At 41.5% G+C, this 12,077-nt stretch overlaps 1 protein-coding gene across 7 annotated transcripts in view; it reads right to left on the reverse strand.

Moving 5' to 3' along the window:
- The window catches only part of NAA35 (N-alpha-acetyltransferase 35, NatC auxiliary subunit), a 94,752-nt gene extending 85,505 nt beyond the window's left edge, over window positions 1-9,247 (reverse strand). For 4 of the 7 annotated variants that reach the window (XM_082401175.1, XM_082401176.1, XM_082401174.1 and 1 more), the window contains exons 1-2: window positions 9,121-9,242; window positions 8,140-8,268 (exon numbers count right to left, since the gene is read on the reverse strand). In XM_082401175.1, coding sequence (XP_082257301.1) covers window positions 8,140-8,263 — 124 coding nt within the window. In that variant the 5' untranslated portion in view covers window positions 8,264-8,268; window positions 9,121-9,242. Of the gene's footprint in view, window positions 1-8,139; window positions 8,269-8,989 lie in introns of those variants that run through there. The other 3 variants (XM_082401178.1, XM_082401177.1, XM_082401180.1) reach the window with 3 other exon arrangements.
- Window positions 9,248-12,077: the final 2,830 nt, after the last annotated feature.

Below are 12,077 nucleotides of genomic sequence, written 5' to 3' on the forward strand. Positions count from 1 at the left end.
CAAAATTAGGGAAACTTGGAAACAGAAAGACGTTTCCTAGCAAACCCAAGAAAAATAAAACCAGCAGTGGAGAAAGCCAAAACCAATCCGATTTACCACTTACCTCTGAAAGTGAGGATATAAAGATGGGCTAAAATATAGAGAACTGAGTCATCAGACAGCCCAGAGCCCTGCCCTAATTTACAGAACAAGATAACTACCCCTCCCTCACCCTGGATAATACTGAAGGCTTTCTTTGAAAAGGGCAAACCAAAAAATCTCCAGGGACAGAAGGTTATTTGAAGGGTAGGGTTCAGTACTGGGAAGAGGGGGCATTAAGTGAATATGTGAAAATTCCAGACCTCTTCCCCCACTTAACTGTTAAATCACAGGCAGACAGTCAAATCTTCAACCTCAAGCAGGAGATTAGATAAATTTTCTCTACAGAATATAATCTTTCCAAGAGGAAGGAGCTAAATAACTGACACCAGAGGTTCTCCAACACAAAAGCCAAGTCAGATCACCTGATACTGGCATTCATAGCAGAAGAGTCCTGCTCAAAAATTCGGAGCTTCCAGCTGGCTTTTTGGCAGCCCCCCCATTCGACAGGCAACAAAGGATTCTTAGATATCTGAAGTAATCCCCTAACACGAAAGATAGAAACCAAAGAAAACAAACTAAAAAAGGCAAGCTGGAGGAAAGACACTACATTGGGAAACAAAATTTCAAAAGAACTATTATTATTCTTAGAGAGAAAAAATAGTGCAACCCTGAAACAAGAACACTCTACTTTTATTAAAAAAAGAAACATTCAGAGGGAAAAAATCTTAGAAATTAAAAACATTACAGCAGAAAAGAAAAATTAAATTAAGAGTCTTAGTCCACTCAGGCAGCTATAACCAAAATACCATAAATTGGGTGGCCTATGAATAACAAACTTTTATTTCTCACAGTTCTGGAGGCTAGAAAGTCTGAGATCAAAGCACCACCAGATTCAGTGTCTGGAGAGGGCCCACTTCCTAGACAGCCATCTTTTCACTATAACCTCACATGGCAAAAGGGACTAGGGAGGCTCTGTGGGGTTTCTTTCATAGGAACATCAATTCCAATCATGTGGGCTCCACTATGATGACCTAAGCACCTCCCAAAGGCCCCACCTCTTAATACCATCACATTGGGCATTAGGTTTCAATATATGATTTGGGGGGACACAAACATTCAGTCCGTAGCGTTGAGGAAAAATACAAAGAGATGGAAAATGGGCAAGAAAGCATAACAAAAAAAACAGATAATCAGCCTAGACGTTTCAATATCCAAATAGTAAACACTCCATAATGTGAATAGAGAAAAAAACAAAGAGGAAATAGAGTAATTCAAGAAAGTTCCCCACAGAATATGTGAAACAGAAAAGACCAAACGGAAGCAAAAACCTATCAGACTTGAATAGCAGATTCCACATATAATAGAAGAAAGACTCAAGATAAATGAACCCATCCATGTTTGTCACTCAGTGGTTACGTGGAGTGCAGTGTTGAGAAGGCGTGTGAAGGATCTATAGTTGTCCCGTGAACAACATGGGTTTGAACTGCGTGGGTCCATTTATACACGGATTTTTTTCAATAAATATACAAAAATATATGTGTAGAACATCCTGTGCAAGACTTGTATTGAAGTGGAGAGCCTATCCTTACACAGACATAGGAATTACAGAGGGAAGGAAGAATGAAATGGGGTCATCGGCTTCTTCCCGCAGCTCCGTAAATCATCAGCTTCTTCCCGCAGCTCCGTAAATCTGTTGACAATTGCCAAACTCAGAAAGCCACGTGAAAAGAGAGAGGGTCAGAGTAAGGAAGATCAGAGGATATCTTTGACTGCCATTTCTGTGATTAATGATTAATAGTGGAATTTAAATATCCAACTGAAAAATTAATGTGTGAAATTCTGGATGAAAAACAAGTTTTAAAAAAGAATGCCGTGGGACTTTCCTGGTGGTGCAGTGGTTAAGAATCCGCCTGCCAATGCAAGGAACACAGGTTTGAGCCCTGGTCTGGGAAGATCCCACATGCCGCGGAGCAACTAAGCCCGCACACCACAACTACTGAGCCTGCACTCTCGAGCCCTCAAGCCACAACTACTGAGCCCGTGTCCCACAACTACTGAAACCTGCAAGCCTAGAGCCTGTGCTCCACAACAAGAGAAGCCACCGCAATGAGAAGCCCACGCACCACAATGAAGAGTAGCCCCCATTCGCTCCAACTAGAGAAAGCCCACATGCAGCAACGAAGACGAAACAGCCAAAAATAAATAAATTAATTAATTAAAAAAAAAAAAGGAATGCTATAGTTGTAATGGTAATGATCATGGTGGTGCTCATGTTTGGAAAAACTATACACAGAAGCAAGTTAAATCATTGATATTTTTGGTATATACTTAATTAAGAAAGTGTTTAGTTTTTGTAAAAGTTTGGATTTAAACTAAAAATTCATTTGGATTTAAAATAAAACTATTTTTAAGAAAAAAAAAAAAAAAGAAAAGAAAATTCCCCAGAACTGAAAGATCAAAGTGAAAGGGCTCCAGAGTCATCAACAAAGCAAACCATTGTGAAAGTTCTGGACATGGGGAACAAAGAGAAGATACTAAAAGGTTACATATGAAAGCTCAGTAATCAGAATGTCATCAGACACTTGAGCAATGCGCTCAAAATTCTCAAACGTACCCAGATGTATTATCAATAAAGCAGGAGGATACAATAAAGACATTTTCAGACACCCAGAGTCTCAAAAAACTGTATCTCCCATGTGTTTTACTCAGGAAGATAATAAAGATGTCTAATCAAAACAAGGGAGAAAAGTAAGAAACCCCAGGTTGATGATGAAGGAAGATCTCAGGATCACACCAGGTACAAAAGGCAAAAGTCCAGATCTGAGCAAAGTAAGAGACTTGAGAAGAAATTTCTTTATGGAGATTAAACACAATAGGATGTCTGATGTGCCTGAATGTCTTAAGAAGATTTAGACAACTGGTGAAGGGTGTAAGGTAGAATTAATGACAAGTACATGGTTTCTGAATAAATATTTTTTGCATAAAACAGAAATGTGTAGGAAGGGAAAAGCAACAACAGTTTTACTCTTTGGCTCAGCTATGAATAATATTTGCATAGCTCTAACTATGTGGGGGGAAGTCCATAGATAATGCCCAAATGGGAGTGGGGGGAATCAAGAAACAGCAATAAAAGCCTGCTATCTAGAATCATGATTACTAAAATAACCAACTAACAGGGGGAAAATAGTGACTTCTGAGGACACCTTTTCTATTGACCAAAGCTCCTAACATAGAGCAGGATAAACAATACAAGATTAGGGGGAAATCTGGTAAGAAGAGCCTTCAAAATGCAACAAAGATCCCATTCCCTTCCTACTGCATGTGCTATTTAATGCTAGTCGTTAGAGGTCTTATGACATCCATGTGTTCCTTTCCTAAAAAAATTCAAGGTCAAAGAGGTTAAATGATAGCTGAACATTCTTAAAAGTAATCTAAATGGAGTGAACTAAGCGGCACTACTGCTATTTTGGGCAGAAAGCTTATTTTTTGTGGGGGCCACACCGTGCATCAGATGATTAGCAGCATCCTCAATGTGCACCCACTAGACACTGGCAGCAAACCCCCACCCCCGAACGTGACAGCCAAACACGTCTCAAGACATTGGCAAATGTCCCTCGAGGGGCAAAATCACCCCTGGTGGCGAACAAGAATGATCCACAATTACCAGTGCTGCTCACCCCATCCATGCCCCACCACTAAAAATATTCCTGATAGTATGGAACAAGGAAAACATAATTTTCATTTCCAAAACCAAAATCACTTAAAAAAAAGTTTTACAGGTTGCCCTGATCTTTCACCAGGACAATTTTTGTCCATCTTTTTCCTCTTAGAATAAAATGGTAACAAACAGCAAATGCATAGAACAATGATTCTCAAACTGGGGTTCATGAATTGAGGGGGTGGAGTGAAAGTCCATTAAAATTTTATCAAGAATCTATACTTCTTCTATAATAATTGTTAAATGCTATGCAATCAGTTCAATGATAACCTTTTTAAAAGATTACAGAAACATATTCCAGACCAAATGGATGATAACATTATAATCAAGTATTGCTACAGTGTCAGGGCCCAAGCTTGTGTTCATAATTATGCTGGTTCCTGGCAATCACCCACAATGACAGCATTTCATGTAATACAGGTTCTCATACTTCTGAAGTACAAGATCCAGATATTCTCTGGTTTGAAGAAACATGGCCTTAGAATATTCATTTATTCTTAAAAACAAATATATTGTTCTGGGTGAGAGAAGACAACAGGAAAGAAGAGAAATAAGAGGCTTAAGCATCCTGGATTTTAAATGAGGGAAGAGAAAACAACAAAAGGAGTTTTCTGAAAGTACTGGGCAAGACCTAAAGGAACTGGATGGCTTATGGGGGTCCTAAACAGTGATACCTGTTATAAAGATTGACTAAGGAAGAATGAACTAAGCCATCAAAGAGAGAAGAAAATAGGATGAGAGGATGGGCCCATATCCTCCTAAATTAGAGTTTAGAAAGAATGAAAGTAATTATAGCTGACCTTGGATTACCTCTGGGCTCTAGACACCTAATGGTGTCAACATCCTAGGAGAGGTTGTTGCCTATGCAGAGCAAGTGTGGAAGAAGGGAATCTAGCAGGCAGAAGCAGCAGCAGCAGTGTATCTTTTATGATCATTTATGTTTCAGTGAAGTGTCTAAGTCGTAACTTTGTAATTCAGAAAGTACCTAAATATAGACAAACAAGTGGAATATAAAGAGCAGAGGCTTTACAGGTAACAAAATGAGATGGACTGAATTGGGCAAGGTTTCCCAGAGAAGGGAAGCTCAGAGGTGTAATTTAGACGAATGATATGTTACATATCAGGTAAAATAACAGTGATGGCACTACACATTCAAAATAATTTGGAAAAGAAAAAAAAAAAAAAGCCTCAATGTCAGCTATAGGAAATGTGGCAGGAATGTGTGCCATCTGACCAATAAGAAATAAACGATGAAAGTTAGAATTTGATCCAGAAGATTCTGAAGAGCCTCTAAAAGAATAAGTAGAAATGTGCATGAAAAACGCTGTCAGCAGTATTCAGATTATTTTATAGTACTCCCCTCCCCTGAAATCACCAAAGTCTATCCAAATGCCATCACACTGTTACCAAAGAGAAACCACTGCGACAGTTAAGAAAAAGATGTAATGGTATGTGTATTAAATTTAGTTTTCAGAAAGGTGTTAGAAGTCTAACCTATAATTAAGGCTATGAATCTGATTATTTCAGGAGGGGAAAACAAATTATTAATACCATAGGCTCAAGAATGCTAACAGCCTTCAGTCCAAAAATCATACATAAAGATTAATTCTTTATCAACTTTTTAGTTTCAAGAAGTATACCTCACATTTGAGCCACCTGAGACAGTACAAGGGCTAATTATGGAGGAGTATTTAATAGGATAGTCTGATGCTGGCAACAAAATGATATGCCACCCTCTCTCAATCCACACTGAAGCAGGTATTAAACCATATTTTCTACTCAAGGTTCCTTCCCCAAAGAAGCAGAATTATTCACTGTTCATCAAACATAAAGGTCTCTGGGCTTCCCTGGTGGTACAGTGGTTAAGAATCCGCCTGCCAATGCAGGGGACACGGGTTCGAGCCCTGGTCTGGGAAGATCCCACATGCCGCAGAGCAGCTAAGCCCGTGCGCCACAACCACTGAGCCTGCGCTCTAGAGCCCGCGAGCCACAACTACTGAGCCTGCACTCTAGAGCCCGCGAGCCACAACGACTGAGCCTGCGTGCCACAACTACTGAAGCCCGGGCACCTAGAGCCCGTGCTCCGCGACAAGAGAAGCCACCGCAATGAGAAGCCCGTGCACGGCAACGAAGAGTAGCCCCCACTTGCCGCAACGAGAGAAAGCCCACGTGCAGCAATGAAGATCCAACGCAGCCAAAAATAAATAAATTTATATTAAAGAGAAAAACATAAAGTCTCACCGAACTTTGGCTCTAATGGTTCATCTCAGTTTAGAGTAATTCCCTAACATTCACTTAACAGAAACTTGACCACTCCTTTACGGCCCAACTCAAGCCATATATACTTCATAAAACCTTTATAGGTCACTGAAAATCAATCCGAGATTATAGGTGTGATCCACTTAATAGTTTAAGAACACTGAGCACAAAAACTACACTGTAGGGCTTCCCTGGTGGCGCAGCGGTTGAGAATCTGCCTGCCAATGCAGGGGACACGGGTTCGAGCCCTGGTCTGGGAAGATCCCACATGCCGCGGAGCAACTAGGCCTGTGAGCCACAATTACTGAGTCTGCGCGTCTGGAGCCTGTGCTCCGCAACAAGAGAGGCTGCGATAGTGAGAGGCCTGCGCACTGCGATGAAGAGTGGCCCCCGCTTGCCACAACTAGAGAAAGCCCTCGCACAGAAACGAAGACCCAACACAGCCAAAAATAAATAAATAAATTAAAAAACAACAACAACAAAAAAAAAAACGTTAAAAAAAAAAAAAAAAAAAAACTACACTGTAACTTACACTTCTTTCTCCCTTAGAGAGACATATTTGGGCAGTCACCCAACGCTCAGTCTAACGTTCTTTCCACTATCTCACCTAGGCATACTTCAACTGGACATGTATTTCAGAACAGTCGAAGGGTAAGCACATGAGTTATCGCTTTGCTTATACTCAGCTGGCTCCCTTTCCACCTGCAGCTGCTCCAAGTCTTTACTCCTCTCCCTAAGAGCACTATTCTAAACACACGTCACCATCACTAAAAGCCTAACCCTCCGTTCACCAAGAAAATAGAAGCCATCAAGGTGTGAATCCCTCCACCATTCCTCCCCACCCACTTAGAAATATACCTGTATCTTCATCATCTTAACCTTCATTCCTCCTGTCTCAGTAAGTCCCTATTCTTTTCCTGAGGTTAATTTCTCTACAATGTTCTTGATCCCATCCTCTCTTAAAGTTCAAGCTCTCACTCTATCATTTGTTCCTTTCTCTTACCTTCATTCTCTCCCTAAGGCTCTTTCTTCTCAAACAACAAATATGCTTATTTCTCCAATCATTTATGCCCAAGCATCTACTGAACTTACTATGTACCAGGCACTGTTCTGTGTGCTAGGGTTATCGACAGGATTTCTGCACTCACAGAACTTATATTTCAGTGGGTGAGGCTAACAACAAAAGGTAACTGAAAATGATGGTTTCTCACAGTAGATAAGTGCTATGAAGAAAATAAAGCAGGGTGATTCAACTGAGGCGGAGCTGGATAGAAGAGAATGAGGGGATAAATCTGCTTAGATTGGCTGTTAGACCTCACTGGGATGGTAACTTTTTTTTTTTTTTTTTTTTTTTTTTAATTTATTTGATTGCACCGGGTCTTAGTTGTGGAATGCAGGATCTAGTTCTCTCACTAGGGATGGAACCTGGGCCCCCTGCATTGGGAGCACGGAGTCTCAACCACTGGACCACCAGAGAAGTCCCTGGGACAGTAACATTTAAGTGGTCAGGAAGAAGCCGGCTATGTAAAGACCTGGGGACACGACCTTGGTGTGTTTAATGAGATAAGGATCTCATGACTAAACATAATGAGTCTAGAGAAGCAGTGGTACAAAAAAAGTCTGAGGCAGACACTAGATCACATAGGCCAAAGGGAAGAAGTTTGAATTTTACTCTACATGCAACAGGAAGCCACTGGAGGATCTTAAGCAGGGAATGACATGATCTGATTATTTTCAAACCTCAAATATACAATAATACTCCCGTCCTTAGGGCAACAGAATTCATATTTCCACAGTTTGAAATTATTGCTATGTGCTCTCTAACCTGTTACTTAAAAGTTAGAAAATTTTAACCCAAGAAACTGCCTGAACATCTGTATTTAATGCTATATCCTATATAAACTGGCTTTAAATGAAAGTTAAAATCAGAAGATAGAGAATGAATAAGTGTGGTTAACAAACTCGATAAACCACACATGTTGATTTTTTAAACTTATTGAGATAGTTTAGAAATTACAATCCACATTTTTATTGCACCCTTTCCCAAATTTTGAACTTCTAATTCAAAAATTCAAACTCACCTCGACAAGCTTCTTCAAAATCTTGGGTTATGTCCACCCAGTTTGTATTGCTTTTTTCCATCTTTTCTGGTATACTGAGCTCCCATCCTGAATCATCATCGTCTACAGAAGCTTTCATAACCATTATTCCTATAAAATTAATATTGGTGTAAAAGAGAGGATGTAGCTTTCGGGGCAAGAGTATTTGCAAACCATGTGCGTTTAAGTATTGGATGAAAGTCTTACTAAACTCTTTAAGCAGAGCTCTTCTGAGTTTGAGGACCGCACTGTAAAAAACTACCTTACTGCAATTAAATCCCACGTCAATTAACACTGCTGCTGCTCATTTAATAAGAGCCCACCATCTACCAGGACTCAAACAGTTTGCCTATTTAGGAAGAAAGAATCACAAACCATCCCACCACTGGCCCAAAAAGAACCAACTCCAGAGCTTCCTACTTTCAACACTGGCCACAAATAACCAAGGCACTCTTCAGGGTCCCCTCTCGAAGCCCAAGACCCCAGCAACTACTCAAGTCAAGGTGGTCCTTCACCTGCCCGGAGCTCGCCGGGCCAACCTCGCCCGGCCCGGCCGGACCCCTACACAGCCTGTCCGGGGGCATGGCGTGAGGGAGCGCACCGCCGGGCCCCAGCCGCCGGGCCCAGGGCGGGGGCGCACCTGAGGAGGGGATCGCCCCACCCGGGTCAGCCCGGCCCGGCCCGGCCCCAGCCCCACGGGCACGGAGGCAAGGACAGGGCTGTCGTCGCGCGGGAGAACTGGCACGCCTGGTGCCAGGTCGTCGCCCCGATAACACCGAGTAAGGCCAGGGCCCCGGCGGGCGGCGGGCACGGGGAAGTCCGCAGCTCCTACCTGAAGCGCGGCGGGTGGGCAGGGGCCGCAGGGTGACCTGGCGTCCCCAGGGTCCGCCACCCGCGCGGGGGGCTGCGGCTCTCTGACACGGGAGGGAAGAAGTCTCAGTGGCTCCGCACGGCGGTCCCTACCTACTTCTCCCGTGGCCAACCGCGCCGCCACGCACCGTCCAGATCGCGGAAATATCGACGCCGCCGCCGCCGCCGCCAACCCCTCCCCTCTCAGCCCAGCCCGACCGGCCGCGTGCGCGCATGCGTACGCCCTGTGCGCGCGACCCCGCCTCCTCTCCCTCACGCCTTGGGACTTCGCGCTCCCCGGCCACACCCCCTTCCTTGCTACCGACCGCCTTCGGCCGGGGCGGCTATCTTCTCTTCTCGCGGGATTAGAGCCAGTCGCGAGACCGGAAGCTACCTTCTTTCTCCAGCCTGCGGCCTTGTTCTGGGTAGTGGGTGGGTGCCGGTAGGGGGCGGAGCCTGGGGACCCAGAGCCCGCCCCGCTTCGCGCCGCGTGGTTCCCTGGGAAATTCTTAGAAAGGTGTCGGGGAGGCGCGAGGAAGCGGTGGAAGTACGCGCAGGCCTTAGATGTTGGGGCCTTGAATGAAGAGCCTGCCTGACACCGGTTTTATGTTTCCTAGAGAGCCTGGGGATTTCATGCGGAAAAATGGAAACAAAATATAAGCAGAATCAAGCCAGTTATTTTCTTTTACACCCTTTACATGGTTTAGATTTTTCCTGAAATTAATAAAATGATCAGTTTTAAAGTGGGGTTACATAAGTAGACTAGTATGGGTAGGAAACGAAACGCATGCTTATCACTACATAGCCATTAAGATGGCCAGAATTTAAAAGACGGTATCAAATGTTGACAACATGGAGCAGCTGGACCTCTCATATGTTCCTGATGGGAATCCAAAATGGTCCAACCACTTTGGTAAACAGTTTGTCTTTTACTATAAAATTAATCACGCATTTACGTGATCCAACAATTACACTCCTAGGTTTTTACTTTACACACAAAAGCTTTTTTTTTTTTCTTGGTGAAGCCACATTAATTTCTTTTTTAAGTGAATTTGACTTTCAGTGCAGTTCCAATTCATGCTTTTAGAGATACATGATCTCCAAAATGTTAAAGTAATTTCAGTCAGCTGAGCCTTCAATGGCAAAGCTTATAAATTATATTTATTAGTATGGTCAAGATAAGAAAGGAGTTTGGACTTTGATTATAAAATGCAGCATCTTTCTCTGATTCTCTTGGCTAAACTTTTCCTCTTCTTTTTTCCATTCTTTTCTTTGCTGTCTTCCATCTTTCTGGCTCCAATTTCCCTCATTAATCAAAAAATACCTTGTCAACATTAGCTCGTGTTTTAGCAGATGTTTCTACATAGTTAACATTCCACTGATCGGCTCTGGTTTTTGCCTCTTCATAGCTTTATTTTTAATGATCAAAAACTGGAAACAACCATAATGTTCATCATCTGGTGAATGGATAAACAACCTGTGGCATATCCATACAATGATATGTAATTATTCATATAATGAATAGTAATTATCGACAAACAGGGATGACTACTTGACATGCAAAAATGTGAATCTCATAAAACATTATTCTGAGCAAAGGAAATCAGAGTATGAGCAAAAGAGTATGCTTCCATTTTTATGAAATTCTAAAAAAGACAAATCTAATCTATCATGACAAAACAGAACAGTGACTGACAGGAGACGAGGTGGATGTCAAGGAAGGATTAATTGGAATAGGGCTAGGTGACTTGAGGGGATGGAAACGTTCTGTATCTTGATTATGGTGGTGGCTATATGGCCGAATTCATTTGTAAAAGTTCATTGAAGTACACACAACGTGTGCATTTTACTGTGTGTAAATCAAACCTCAGTAAAGTTGATTTTAAAAACAGAAAAATATACATCTTCATGTCTCATATAGAATAATGTTTCCTAAGGGCAGGAGCTTTAACTATTTTGATCAAAGTTGTATCCCTACCATAAAAAGCAGTGGTTGGCCTATAGTAGGTACTCACTAAATACACTGAAGATAAGAATATAGAAAAGAATGACAGTAAAACAGAAATTTATATTGTTTCTCCAAAAGCATTTGATGATCTTTTCAGAGGCCATAAGAAATCTAGAAAAGGATGAACTAACTGCATCTGAGTTATTCAGTATTATGTGTAGATTGTGACAAAAACCAATACAGCACACAAAAAAACAAAGCAAAACACCAAATTTTTGAAATAAGACTGCTTCCAAAATAACTCAAAAAAAAAAAAAAGTTAGAAAGAAAAGAAAAAGAAAAATCACCAGAACAAAGTAGCCAAGTGAAACAAGATTTTCTTAATTTCTTTACTAAAACTGTAATTTATTTGAAATTCAAACTTATTTTAACAAGTTCTATGTATCTCTCTGCTTTAGAAACCATTTTCCCTGAGAAGGAGAGGTTTAACTTATCGTGCCATCCATATGCTTCACAGTGCTGAAAAATGAGTGTTTTACACATTAGTTAGACTGCATATTGAATAAACGAATGCAAAGGAACTGATTGACAAATAGTTGGTCTACCTAAACAAGCCCATAGATGTCGAATAGATGGGCATTTTTGGAGAGGTGGAAACTAACTGCTATGAGTCTAAGTCTTGACTTGTAAAATCCTAAGTGTTCCATGCTTAAACATTTGTGTTGAGAGGAAATTTAGCTTGACGTCATCACATTGTACTGACACCAAGAACCAGAAAAACATGATTTTGATAAAAGAAGAGCTTCCAAAGTGAATTTTATGTTTGAATGTATTCAGTTTTACCACTACATAAAAGAAGCTAAGGATGTCCTAAAGTCTATAAGCAGTTCAGAGAAATGCTTTCAGAAAAGGAAACAGAGCCCAGCGAAGACTGCCACTGTGTCCTCCCTGCTGTCAGCTGCACACAGTGGGGTGTCACTCCAGAACCTTGCTTCAGACATGATTCCCCCCATCCATTAAACCATTGATGTCTCTTAAAAAAAAGAAAAGGAAATAGAAAGAGTAAAAATATCCTAATGTATCACCATGTTTCTGTGACAAAAAAAAAAATGGCATTAGTTTT

Source organism: Balaenoptera borealis (genome assembly GCF_965194805.1).
Source record: "Balaenoptera borealis genome assembly, chromosome: 8".
Lineage (NCBI taxonomy): Eukaryota > Metazoa > Chordata > Mammalia > Artiodactyla > Balaenopteridae > Balaenoptera > Balaenoptera borealis.